The sequence below is a fragment of the Rhinopithecus bieti genome, unplaced genomic scaffold, assembly GCF_001698545.2.
Source record: "Rhinopithecus bieti isolate Rb0 unplaced genomic scaffold, ASM169854v2 scaffold_74448, whole genome shotgun sequence".
NCBI lineage: Eukaryota > Metazoa > Chordata > Mammalia > Primates > Cercopithecidae > Rhinopithecus > Rhinopithecus bieti.
In genome coordinates this window covers 262119-276788 of record NW_016827608.1, presented here as the reverse complement: position 1 = coordinate 276788, position 14670 = coordinate 262119, and the positions used below count along the sequence as shown (strand labels likewise).

The 14670-nt window shown below is 41.6% G+C and overlaps 1 protein-coding gene across 1 annotated transcript in view; it reads right to left on the bottom strand.

The window, feature by feature from the left end:
* Window positions 1–14670, bottom strand: part of LOC108523398 (rap guanine nucleotide exchange factor 6-like) — a 44548-nt gene that overhangs the window by 8953 nt on the left and 20925 nt on the right. Inside the window, exons 2-3 of the mRNA XM_017864008.1 lie at window positions 3943–4013; window positions 2636–2692 (exon numbers count right to left, since the gene is read on the bottom strand). Of these exons, the coding sequence (XP_017719497.1) occupies window positions 2636–2692; window positions 3943–4013 (128 nt within the window). The remainder of the gene's footprint in view (window positions 1–2635; window positions 2693–3942; window positions 4014–14670) is intronic.

Genomic DNA, 14670 nt, shown 5'->3' with positions numbered 1-14670 from the left:
GAAAAGAAAAGAAAAGAAGAGAGGGAGGGAGGGAGGGCGGGAGGGAAGGAAGGAAGGAAGGAAGGAAAAAACGTGATGGGTTTCTCATTAAATTTAAAATGACTAATAAATATTTTTAAAATTAAGAAAAATGAATCTTGAATTCTACCTCACATCACAAGTAAAATTCAATTCCAAGATGAATTGTAGATCTATATTTGAGAAACAAAACACTAAACTTTTAGAGGAGAAACAAAATCTTCACAATCATGAAGAAAGGAAAGATTTGACTTTTTTAAAACAGGACACAAAAGGCCCTAATCACAAGGGGACAAGTTGAGAAAGGAATTACTCTTCCTCAAAAGATGCCAATAATAGAGCAAAAAGAGCTGGGTTTAGTGGCGTATGCCTGTAATCCTCGGGAGTCTGAAGCAGGAGGATCTCTTGAGCCTAGGACTTCAAGATTGGCCTGAGGAACACAAGAAAACCCCATTTCAAAAAAAAAAAAAAAAGGCCAGGTGCAGTGGCTCTCACCTGTAATCTCAGCACTTTGGGAGGCTGAGGTGGGTGGATCACCTGAGGTCATGAATTCAAGACCAGCCTGACCAACATTGTGAAACCCCATCTCTACTAAAAATACAAAAAATTACCTGGGCGTGGTGGCAGACGCCTGTAATCCCCAGCTACTCGGGAGGCTGGGGCAGGAGAATTGCTTGAACTCAAGAGGCAGAGGTTGAAGTGAGTTGAGATCACACCACTGCACTCCAGCCTCAGTGACAAGAGCGAGACTCCATCTCAAAAAAAAAAAAACCAGAAAAAAGGAAAAGTGGCACAGTGGATAATAGAATAAACATACCCAACAAAGGACTTCCATTCAGAATTCAAAAAGAACTTTTATAAATCAATAGAAATGATACTGACAACCCAATTAATAAAAGAAGCTATCTAAATACCTGATAGAAACATAAAGGTCATTCATCATCATTAGTAATAGGGAAATGTAAAATAAAATCACAATGAGCTAACATAATGTAATCAGCAGCCGAGTAGCAAAAATTCAAAATAAGCAAACAATAAAACACAAATATTAAGGGCTGTCAAACATGTAGAGCAACTGGAACTTAACTATACTGAGCTAATGGTTATTAAAATTGGTACAACTGGCCAGGCGCGGTGGCTCATGCCTGTAATCCCAGCACCTTGGGAGGCTGAGGCAGGCAGATCATGAGGTCAGGAGATCGAGACAATCCTGGCTAACACAGTGAAACCCCGTCTCTACTAAAAATACAAAAAAAAAAATTAGCTGGGCGTGGTGGCGGGTGCCTGTAGTCCCAGCTACTCAGGAGGCTGAGGCAGAGAATGGCATGAACCCAGGAGGTGGAGCTTGCAGTGAGCTAAGATTGTGCCACTGCGCTCCAGCCTGGGCGACACAGTGAGACTCCATCTCAAAAAAAAAAAAATTCATAAAACTAATTTTAAAAAACAGTCACATTCTCCTGAATTTTTGAACATGCACATTTCCACTACAGTCATGCCTTGCTTAATGATGGTGATACTTTCTGAAAAACGCATCATTAGATGATTTCATCATGTGAACATCATAGAGTGTACTTAACACAAACCTAGAAGATGGTATAGCCTACTACACACCTAGGCTATATGGTATATAGTCTATTGCTCCTAGTGCACATACCTGTACGACATGTTACTCTACTGAATACTGCAGGCAACTGTGACACAACAGTCCATCACTGACTGAAACAACGTTATGTGGCACATGACCATAATTTTATTTCTAAGAATATCCTCAAAAGGAGTAAGCAATAAGGGCACAAAAATAACACAATGTTAATAGAAACTGTATTATTTATAATACTGAAAACTAGAAATTGGCCGGGCGCACTGGCTCACACCTGTAATTCCAGCACTATGGGAGGCTGAGGCAGGTGGATCACCTGAGGTCAGAAGTTCGAGACCAGCCTGACCAACATGGTGAAACCTCATCTCTACTAAAGATACAAAAAGTAGCCGGGCGTGGCAGCTAATGCCTGCAAACCCAGCTACTTGGGAGGCTGAGGCAGCAGAATCACTTGAACCTGGGAGGTGGAGGTTGCAGTGAGCCGAGATTACACCATTGCACTCCAGCCTGGGCGACAAGAGTGAAACTCCATCTCAAAAAAAACCAAACAAACAAAAATGGAAAACTAGAAATAACCCAACTATGAACAGTGGGAGAAACAAATCATTATTTGCACATACAGCAGTGAAAAGAACACATGCAAAACATAGAAAATTTGGACATTTATTAAGTAAAAAAGCCTCACCAAAGGATTCTCTCTATAGCAAGTTCAGTAAGTGGCAAAACTAACCTATAGTGATACAAGTCAGAATTGTGATTACCTTTCCAAAAGAAAGTTGATGAGAACCTTCTGGAAAACTGATATCTCTATTTTCATGTGAGTTGTCATTACACATTTAGTATATATTTATTAAAATTCATTGCACTGTACACTTTTGGTGTATTCTATGTATGTTATATACTTCATGGTTTATGCATTTTTTCATAAATTGTCCCAGAATCAAACGAATTTCAATGCTAAGAGTTAAAATTTAAACATAAAAGTCATTAGTTTAAGTGAATTATGGAAATACTTACCAAAAGAGAACCTGATTGCCACTGTATCTCTCATAGCGTGCTCTTGCAGACATTAACCTATTAAAAAAAAATTGAAGATTTTATCTTATTTTGTTTTTAAAATTGTAATTACAACAGAAAATGACCAGATCTACCAGCATGTTTTCACCAAAGTACAAAGAGTTTAGAAATATATCTATATTTTATATATATAATGCAATAATATAGATAATATTCAGTGGCATAATATTCAGTGGCATCAACCATAATACTCTTTATGTACATTATAAAATCTGTCAACTCACACCAAATGTTTTCATTACAAAAAATATACATTTGTCTGATTCACTACTGAATCCTCACTGTGAAGAGCAGTTACTGGCAGAGGCACGTACATACAAAAAAATTGCTGAATATATAAATCAGTTTGCAATAAAAAATACTTTGAGTATGACAAAATGCTAATTTTTCAGTTTTCTTTCTTCCTGATATAATTATTTGGCATATACTAACAGCTGAATTACGTTATACAGAAAACATATAATGAATAATAAATCCCTAACAATTATATTTTGTCAATCTGGTCAATAACTGGAAACTTGATGAATACCCAGGAAAAGTCACTGGATAAGCTGTTCGTGGTGGGAACACACGTTTAATTAAAATATTATATAGTTAAGTGTTTTATAGCACTCCAAAGTGTTTTCATAAATATAATCATAATGATATATGATAACCAGGACAGACAGACAGCCCATTTTTCAGAAGAAAAAAATGAGGTTCAGAAAGTTTATGGGTCTTGTCCACAACAGCTTAGGCCAAATCAAGGTTCCTGCTCCTTCCACATTAATACAACACTATAATACAACACACCATACCCAGCTGAAGCATTTGGCATAATAAATACCAATACACACTACAAAAAGATAACAGGAGTTTTGTCTTTACTAGCCAGCACACCCTCAGCACTGTGTTTTGCTTTAGGTACTTATTTTCATTTAATCCTTGAAATACTTCAACAAAGACACTACCATTACCCCTATTTTACTGAAGACAAAACCGCAGCTAAATGTTCGTTCTGACTTAAGGTCCCATGGCTAAGAAAACTGAAATAAGAAAACAAATTCAGTTTTACTGTCAGTGTTTTTCCCCAACTCCAAAATCACCCCTACCAAAATATAAACTCCAGGAAACCAGGGATCTAATCTATAATGTATATACCAAGGCCTTAAAACAGTAAGGAATATAAAGGTGCTTAACAAATATGTGGTGAGCCAATGAATGAATGGCTATACAGTGTGTGCTCTTAAATACAGAACCACACTTACCTAAGCTGATGTTCCCTGAGATTTGATAATATTTCCATTCCATGAAGATAAGAATAAATAGTATTTAAGTCCTGTAGAACAGAAGAAAAAAATTAGATTATTTTTCAAATATACTGTTTAAAATATAAGGCACCCCACAATTCTGATTTTAAACAGTCATTTATAGCAGAGCAGTTAACTATGGAAAAATCATAAAACCTCTGAATCATAAAAGATTTGAAAAGGCAGAGAAGAGATCCCCTCAGCTCTCAAAGGAACTCCTCTTCAACATGACCAATGGCCTCTATTTATTCAAACAATGCCAGAACCCCAAAATCATTATTTTATATGAAAGTATATTAATTCGTTATTTCACTTCTAAGCAGATGTAAACTTTTCTTCTTTAGTGGCCTCCAAATATTTGATATCCAATATCCTGACTGACACCTCTAGAGTTTATTCCTCTTAAAATATGACTTTAGTCTAAAGAATTTCTTTCTAAAGAGACTCAAAATGACATAATCTACCACTAAATAAAAAAGATTTCCAATGGTACAATCCTATTGTTCACTCTGCGAAAGAGGTAGTACATCTTTCTCTATTCCTCACCCCGATAACTAGGCATTAAAACAACAACAAAAACCTCAGGATGACATAGTATAACCTCAACTAAGAGCAGTGGCATAGCAGAAGAAAATGGAAAGACTCTACAGATCCCTGACAGCAAATGGTATTACACCACTGATGCCATAAGATTAAAAGCAGACAAGCTTAAATTCGCTATAAAAAACATACTTCCTATTTCCTATAAAGAATAATGCCTTTATACGAGGGCAAACTACTTCTAAACACTGCCTTCCCACTCTGATATGCAACTGGCCAAGAAAATTATCAGATAGTAGTGGGGGTAGTAGGGGACAAACTAAAGACAACTTGTTTTCTAGCAGGGTAATAAGACAACATGGAGCCATTAATAAAAACAGCAAGCTAGGCCGGGCACGGTGGCTCACGCCTGTAATCCCAGCACTTTGGGAGGCTGAGGCGGGCAGATCACGAGGTCTGGAGATTGAGACCATCCTGGCTAACATGGTGAAACCCCGTGTCTACTAAAACTACAAAAAATTAGCCGGGCATGGTGGCAGATGCCTGCAGTCCCAGCTACCTGGGAGGCTGAGGCAGGAAAATGACGTGAACCCGGGAGGCGGAGCTTGCAGTGAGCCGAGATTGTGCCACTGCACTTCAGCCTGGGCGACACAGCGAGACTCCGTCTCAAAAAACAAGATAAAATAAGATAAGATAAAATAAAATAAAAGCAGCAAGCTGAGCACTGTGGCTCACACCTGTAATCCCAGCACTTTATGAGGCCAAGGTGGGTGGATCACTTGAGACCAGCCTGGGCAACATGGTGAAACTTGTCTCTACAAAAAATAATTTTAAAAAATTAGCCAGGCTTGTAGAACACGTCTGTAGTCCCAGCTACTTAGGAGGCTGAGGTGTGGGAGATGGCTTGATCCTGGCAAGAGGCAGTTGCAGTGAGCCAAGATCGCGCCACTGCAGTCCAATCTAGGCGACTGAGACTCCATTTCAAAAACCAAAAAAAAAAGCAATAATCTCTAATTCCAAAGATAACAACTGCCAATTAACCACAGTGGATTGAACAACCACACTTTTTTCTGCTAAATCCTTACTAAAATAACAGTGAAAAAGATGTTTTAAGTATACAAAAATAAAGATTTGAATAGGTTAAAAGAAAGGTCTACCAAATTTTAGAAGATAGCAGATGAAGCACTGATATGGTAAACTGTATTTCCAAAGATGGCCACAGAGATATTTATTATCCCATATGCTCTTGTGCAGTGCAGTCTTGCCTGTAACCCATCAAAAACTGGAATCTATGTGCCCTCCCCACAGATGTGAGTTGGCTCTGTGACTAGTTCTGACCAAAAGAATAGAGGTGAGGTTGTGTAAGAGAGTCAAGTACCCTGAGACCATTAATGTTGTGAAGAAGCCTCAGCTAGCCTTGGGGAGACAGAAAGGCCACATAGAGTGACACCAAGGTACTAGATATGTAAGTTATGCCTTCCTAGAGCAGCTTAGAACTACCAACTGAATGGAACTAAAAGAATGATCCCAACTGAGGCTCCATGGGGTAGAAGAACCAACCACCCAGCCAGAACCTGCTGAATGCAGGTAATAAACAGATTCATGGCAAAAGTGTGGCTTATGGTAGGCCCACTGAGTCTGCAGATCCACCTAATAATGGTCATTCTCCACTCCCTCAGTTTATAATTAGAGTTTATATACTTGGCAGTTAGAATACCCTCCATAATGGGTCCATGACCTGCGTGGTAAAAGCCATCATAATGGAAAAAGCCAAGTGGAAACCTCTGCCCCATTCCCCAGAACAAGACAGTAAATAAAAGACTATTTCTTCCAGAGCGGCATAGAATAAAGACTAGTGCCACCAGTAAAGACTTAGAAGTACGCAGAGGTAATAGTTTCCATTGTTTTCTATTTAATTCATGAAGAAAGCAGACAGATCCTGAAAAATGACTGTGCAGACTACCACAGAATGAACCAAATTCTAGCCCTAATCATAGCCTGCAGTCTTAGACATAATATTGCTGCTGAAACTGATTAAGCCTCAAGTACTGATGTGGTGTTACTTTCCATTACTTTACTTTCCATTCCAATTAGAAGATCAGAAAAATCTGCATTCATGCGGGGCAATATTAACTTACAGTTTTATCTTAGGACTCTTTTAACTCTCCCGCTCTCTGTCATAACAGTCACTGGGAGTTGGGTGGGGAACAGACATCTAAACCTCCTGATCTATTTACATACATTACATCATGCTGATTGGACAGAATGAACAAAAGAATGCGATAGAGGTGACTGGTACCCTAAAGTCCTTGGTAACACATATGTGGCTCCAGAAGATGGGAGATAAACACTATGAAGACTCAAAAGATCTGCCACTTCAGTGAAGTTTTTAGGGATACAGTGGTTAGGGGCATGTCAGGATATCTCCTGCAATGTAGAAGTGACTTTGGTTTAGGTCAAGATAAAATAAGAGGAACTAGACTTACCCATCACCTAAAACAACTAAACACAACAACAAAAAAGACAAATATATAAAACATTTTTCATAAGATAGGATATCAGGAAATACCTAAAGTGAAGTAAAGATCCACCTGAAAAAATCATAGTAGTAGTCCTGAACCAGGACTGATTCTTCCCTTTTCGTTGACATTTAGCAACGTCTGGAGTTATTTTAGGCTGTCACAATTTTGAGGGAGTGGTGCTACTGGCATCATGTAGGTAGAAGAGATATTGCTAAACACAGCCATGCCCATTCATTTACCTATTGGCTATGGCTCTTTTCATGCTATAAAACAGAGTTAAGTAGTTGTAATAAAATCACCTGGGCCACAAAACCTAAAATATTTACTATTTAGCCCTTTATAGAAAAAGTCTGCTAATCCTGGATAAGAATGTCTATATTTTAATTCTTATCAGTTATGAAATGCTGGGAACATTCCTGAAATCCAAGTTCCCAGATGCCAGCCGCCAAAAGACAACTTTACAAACAGGTCTTCCTAAGGACAGCAGTCTCAGATCTGTTCTATTAACTTTTTTTTTTTGACAGGCTAATATTGGGCAAGTTACATTCAGGAATGGCCTTAAAAGAGAAAAGGAAAAATCTCCTCAATGGGTACAGTTGTGAGTAGCAGATGTGGGTCATGTTAAAGGATAGCAGCTGCTATGGTTTGGATGTGGTTTGTTCCTGCCAAAACTCATGCTGAAATTTGATCCCCAATGTAGCAGTGTTAGCAGGTGCGACCTAGCAAGAGGTGTTTGGGTCATGGGGGTGGATCCCTCATGAACAGATCAATGCCTGTCTGAGGGGGCAAATGAGTTATCACTCTCACAGAAATCAATTGGTTCCCCTGAAAGAGGGTTGTTAAACAGAGTTTGGCTTCCTTGGTTTCTCTCTCTTGCTTTCTCTCTTACCATGTGATCTTTTTTTGCAGCATGAACATGGCTCTCTGCAGCCCCGACTTCCTGGGCTCAAGCAATCCTCCCACTTCAGCCTCTGAGTAGCTGGGACTACACACACATGCACGTGACACCATGCCCATCTACTTTATTTATTTATTTATTTTATTTTTTTAGAGACGAGGTCTTGCTTTGCTGCCCACGCTGGTCTCGAACTCCTGGGCTCAAGCAGTTCTGCCTTGGCCTCCCAAAGTGCTGAGGTTACAGGCGTGAGCCACTGCGCCCAGCCTGCCATGTGATCTTCTTGCACAAACTTGCTCCCCTTTCACTTTTTGCCATGAGTAGAAGCAGCCTGAGGCCCTCCCTGGATAGAGTTGGCCTGTCTAGAACCTTCCAGCCACCAGAATTGTGAGCCAAATAAAGCTCTTTCTTTATAAATGACCCAACCTCAAGTATTCTGCTACAGCAACACAAAACAGACTAAAAGACAGTGGCCCAAGGTAAAAATATATGTAAATTCCAGTGCATGGATGTCTGGTTAGGGGTCTAGAAGGAAAAAGACAAAAAGATCAGGGACAAGGAGGGATCAGGTAAAGACACAGGATGCAGACATGGGAATGGGCACAAAGTGTATAAAGTTTTCTGTATTCCACACTAATGTCCACCAAAAAGCATTAAACATGGAAGAGGCACTGAACAACCACAAAGATAAAATAGGATATCCCAGAACTGGCACAATTAATACACGAGTAGACTGATCACAATGACACTAGATAGAGGCTATACATGGGACCAACAATATAAACTTCCACTTATCAAGGTCTGTCTAGCTACTGCTACTTCTGAATGTCCAACCTGTCAGCAACAGAGACCAACCATATGAGTTCCTGATATGATTCTATTATTCAAGAAGAGCAACCAGTCATTTGATAACAAGTAGACTATATCAGGTGTCTCTCATCCCAGAAGGACCAGTAGTTCATTTCATAGTGATAGATATCTATATTTTGGGTTTGGGTTTATCTTACTTACTTCAGAGGTTCAGCCAGGATCATAATCCAGGCGCTTACAGAATGCCTGAACCACAGGACTAGAATCCCACACACCAAAGAGTCCAACCAGTGGACCCAATTCAAAGCAAATACAGTGAGAGGTGGCAACGTGCTAGCAGCCCTCGCTCTCGCCGCCTCCTCGGCCTCGGCGTCCACTCTGGCCCTCGAGGAGCCCTGCAGCCTGCCACAGCACTGTTGGAGCCCCTCTCTGGGCAGGTGGAGGCTGGAGCCGCCTCCCACACCTCCCAGGGAGGTCCACGTGCAGAGAGAGGGGCTAGCAGGAACCTTGGCCGTTTCCGCCACGCGGGCGCAGACGCAGGCGCAGGCTCAGCGGGCCCCGCACACGGAGCCGCCTTCTGGCGCCGCCGGCCCAGGGCAGTAAGGGGCTTAGCACCCAGGCCAGCAGCTGCAGAGGGTGCCTGCGGGGCAGGGCTGGGGACCTGCAGCCCGCCATGCCCACCGCCCCCCCTCGCCATGGGCTCCCTTGGGGCCCAAGCCTCCCTGACGAGCACCGCCCCCTGCACCGCGACTCTCTGTCCCTATCAACCGCCCAGGAGCTGAGCAGTGCAGGTGCACAGTGCAGGACTTGCAGGTAGCTCTGCCTGGGGCTGCAGTGAGGAATCCACTGGGTGAAGCCAGCTGGGCTCCTGAGTCTGGTGGGGACTTGAGGAACTTTTATGTCTAGCTAAGGGATTGTAAATGCACCAATCAGCACTCTGTGTCTAGTTCAGGGTTTGTAAATACACCAATCAGCACTCTGTGTCTAGCTCAGGGTTTGTAAATACACCAATTGGTACTCTGTATCTAGCTAACCTAGTGGGGACTTCGAGAACTTTTACCTCCAGCTAGAGGATTGTAAATGCACCCATCAGCACCCTGTCAAAATGGTCCAATCAGCTCTCTGTAAAAGGCGCCAATCAGCAGGATGTGGGTGGGGCCAGATAAGGGAACATATGCCCAAGCCAGCCAGGGGCAACCCACTCAGGTCCCCTTCCACACTGTGGAAGCTTTCTTTCACTCTTTGCAATAAATCTTGCTGCTGCTCACTCTTTGGGTCCATGCCTCCTTTAAGAGCTGTAACACTCACCACGAAGGTCTGCAACTTCACTCCTGAAGCCAGTGAGACCATGAACCCACCAGGAAGAACGAATTAAGTCCAGATGTGCCGCCTTTACGAGCTGTAACACTCACCGCGAAGGTCTGCAGCTTCACTCCTATCAGTGAGACCATGAACCCACCAGAAGGAAGAAGTTCCAGACACATCTGAACGTCTGAAGGAAAAAACTCTGGACACACCATCTTTAAGAACTGCAACACTCACCACGAGGGTCCGCGGTTTCATTCTTGAAGTCAGCGAGACCAAGAACCCACCAATTCCGGACACAACAGGAGTATGCTCACAACCTTGGGACCACTAGTCATATCACATACCATACCATCCAGAGCAACTGGCCTCACTGAATGCTGTAATAACCTTACAAAGGCATAGCTGAACTTTTAGCTCAAAGGCAATAATGTGAAATAATGGACTGACACCTTTTAATATGAAGATACATCAAACCACAGACCTCTATATGGTGCAGTATATACAGCAGGAAGAATAGATGGGCCCAGGAACAAATGAGTAGAAGCAAGAGTCACCCATTTATCATTATTCCCAATAAGCCACAAAAGGATTTTGTACTTCCCATTCCTGCAACTATGGACTATACACATTTGCAGGCCCTGGTTCCAAAGGCATATACCCTTGTCAGGCAATAGTACAAGAGTCTCAATGAACAAGTTTACAGCTGCCACCAGGGCACTTTAAACACCAGGGCACAAGAGTCAGCAGGTAAGAGTAGTTGCCATTTTGGCAGGGGTAACTGATCCTGAGCAGTAGGTGGAAGCAGGGCTACTTTTATGTAATGTGAACAGAGAGAAATGTGTGGAATCCACATGATTCACTTGGTTATTCCTTTACCTCACTGTAACTGTAAATGGACATATATCCCAACATTAGCCTGAGAAGAATGATTACCAAGGGTTCAGACATGTCAGGAAAGAAAGCTTGAGTCATACCATCACATAAGCCACTGAGACCTGCAGTGGTGATTATGTGAGGAGAAAACAAAATGCATAGTGGAAGAGAGAGGATAAGTACCAGTTGCAACCCTGAGATCAACCATACAGGGCCTGTAATTCTTCCCACCACCATCTCTTGTCTAAGTTTCTTCTCAGGAAAAGAAGCTCATTGAGAGTCATGGAGGAGCTGCTCCCTGAACCTCAAACCTATGTGAAGAAGTAGATTTGTGTGGTGCAAAGTGTAAGCTCAGATGGCCTTGAAAATATGCCTCTCAGATTCTGAACTACAGGAAATGTAATTGAACAAAATCCCTATTACGGGGCTCTGTAATTTATCATCATGTTTGAATTGGGTCCAAGCTTCCCATGCGATAGTCCCAATCAATAACTGAGCCTGGTAAATATACTAAGGAATGCCTGTTCTGGGAGACTACTCTGATGGGTTCAAGGATTCTCCTTCCACCTTGCTAAACCTCTGTTATAGTGCAGTGTAAAGCTCTTCCACTCAACCTTCCTTTCGTCCCTCCTTCACAAATGTCACACGAGCATTCTCGTGTGAATGCTCTACCAACTCTCTCCATTTTTGCTCACAGACATTTTCCCTAATAAATTCCTTGGATGTCTAATATTGTTGTGACAACTGCTTCTAACAGAACCCAGACTAACATAAACACTTTGTAGTACCCAGTAAAGAAATTTTCTATACTTTTTGCTGGATTTATTCTTCAGTATTTACGGTTTTCTAGTATTTTTAAATAATGTCATGTTTGGCTGGGTGTAGTGGCCCACACCTGTAATCCCAATACTTTTGGAGGCCAAGGTGGGTGGAGATCACCTCAGGTCACGAGTTCGAGACCAGCCTGGCTAATATGGTGAAACCCCATCTATACTAAAAATACAAAAATTAGCTAGGTGTGGTGGCACGTGCCTACAATCCCAGCTACTCAGGAGGCTCAGGCACGAAAATCACTTGAACCTGGGAGGCAGAGGTTGCAGTGAGCCGGGATCATGCCACTGTACTCCAATCTGCATGACAGAGTGAGAGTCTTGTCTCAAAAACAGTCATTTTTTAAACTAGAGACTTTGTGGTTTATTGCTGGTTTACATAAATCAACTGATTCTATATAATGATATAATAAACTTGAGTCCAACCATCTTGTTAATAAATTCACTTAATTTTCAGAGTTTATAGATTCTTTTCGATTATCTGTATATACAATAGCACTGCCTATGAATACAGTACTATTTCTTCCTTCCCAAATTATACACTTTCCTCCATTTTTTTATGCCTTATTATGTAACAACAGCCGGAGTAAGCGTGGCCATATAGAGACAGTCCCCATCTTCCAATGGTTCAACAAGATTCCTGACTTTACAATGATGCAAAAGTGATAAGCATTCAGAGGAGACTGAATTATGTTTTTGTTTTGTTTTGCTTTTAGAGACAGGGTTTCACTCTGTCACCCAGGCTGAGTGCAGTGACGGCAATCATGGCTCACTGATGCCTGAATCTCCAGGACTCAAGCAATCTTCTCATGTTGGCCTTCCAAGTAGCTGGGACTATGGGCGTGCACCACCATGCTCAGCTAATTTTTTTTTTTTTTTTTGGTGAGACCAGCCTGGGAAACCATAATTGGAATACCCATCAATCATTCTGTTTTTCACTGTTTTCTATGCAGTATTCAACAAATTATACCAGATACACAACACTTTATTATAAAATAGGCTTTGTGTTAGATGATTTTGCGCAACTGTAGGCTAATGTAAGTGTTCTGAGCATGTTTAACGTAGGCTAAGCTATGATTTTTGGTAGGTAAGGTACATTAAATCCATTTTTGACTTACAAGATTTTCAACTTACTATGGTTGTATTATGATACCCCCACTGTAAGTCCAGGAATGTCTGTACTACAAACACAGTTGCCTGGGCCCCACCGAGTTAGGTATAGATAGGCAGGCACTCACAAAATGTCTATCCTATGGAAATGTGCTTGTAATTTTTGACAAGACAACTTGTTCTGATGGCAAACAAGTTCTGAAAATTGTAATACACAAAGGTTAGGTATGGCAAACAGAACTCCCATAACTTGACTTACTCCATGTGGGTAGACTAGCGTTAAAGGGCACCAGAATTTTCTAAGACTCTCAACTTACATAATGTTCTCTGTTATCAAGTTACAGGACATCTTTGGTACATCATTAACGATGCCGCGAATATATGAGAAAGAATTAGAAATTAACTTTTCAATGTTAACGTCTGAGAGAGAATTTCCCTCACAAGTTTCAGGTATACATGTATCTTCAGTTCTCTGCCTAAAGAGAGACTAATACGGTTTATCACTTTAAATCTGAAAAGCCCCTCCCTCAAATAGCTTCAAATATGTTTGTAATCTCCTTATTTTAAAGGGACAATTTGGACAAATGAACACGTAGTTCTTCACAACATCTGTAATGTTGACTGCATGACCCTGAATTAAAATATCAGCATTATGGCCAGGTGTGGTGGCTCATGCCTGTGATCCCAGCACTTTCGGAGGCCAAAACAGGCGGACACATGGTCAGGAAATCAAGACCATCCTGGCTAACATGGTGAAACCCCATCTCTATTAAAAATACAAAAAATTAGCCGGGCATGGTGGCGGGCACCTGTAGTCCCAGCTACTCGGGAGGCTGAGGCAGGAGAATGGTGTGAACCCAGGAGGTGGAACTTGCAGTGAGCCGAGATCGCGCCTGGGCGAGAGAGCAAGACTCCGTGTGTCTGTCTGTCTCTGTCTGTCTGTCTCTGTCTCTCTATGTGTATATATACACATGTCAGCATTATCCCTGTCAGGGGTTGACAAATTTTTTCAATAAAGGACCAAATAGTAAATATTTGTGGCCCAGATGGTTTTTTATCACAACTATTTAGCTCTGCTTTTATAATATGAAAACAGCCATAGACAACAGGTAAATGAATGGGTGTGACTGTTCCAATAAAACTTTAAAAATAGCTGATCATATTTTGTTAGCTCCTGAAACATATGGTCAAAAATAGCCACAGTGTGGCCAAGCATGAATGAGCTCCTCTTTGACAACAGACCATCTTGTAAGTTTTGGTGGAGTTCTGTCTCCCACCATGAAAGCTGAAAACACCAAATTTTTATTTTTCCAACCTCCCATACAACAAAGGCAGGGGCCAATTATTCAAGTGTTACCAATCAGACACATTCATCCTGGACTTAAATTCAGAAGCCAGTGACACCGAGAAGCAACAACTGCATAGAATCCACTTGAGGAGCCAGTGATGGCAGCAGGGTTGTATTAGTCCGTTCTCACACTGCTATAAAGAACTACCTGGCTGGACACAGTGGTTCACACCTGTAATACCAGCACTTTGGGAGACTGTGGCGGGTGGATCACCTGAGGTCAGGAGTTAGAGACCAGCCTGGTCAACATGGCGAAATCCCGTCTCTACTAAAAATATAAAAATTAGCTGGGCACGGTGGCGGGTGCCTGTAATCCCAGCTACTTCGGAGGCTGAGGCAGGAGAATCACTTGAACCTGGGAGGTGGAGTTTGCAGCGAGCCAAGATCACACCACTTCATTCCAGCCTGGGTGGCAGAGCAAGACTCTGTCAAAAAAAAAAAAAAAAAAAA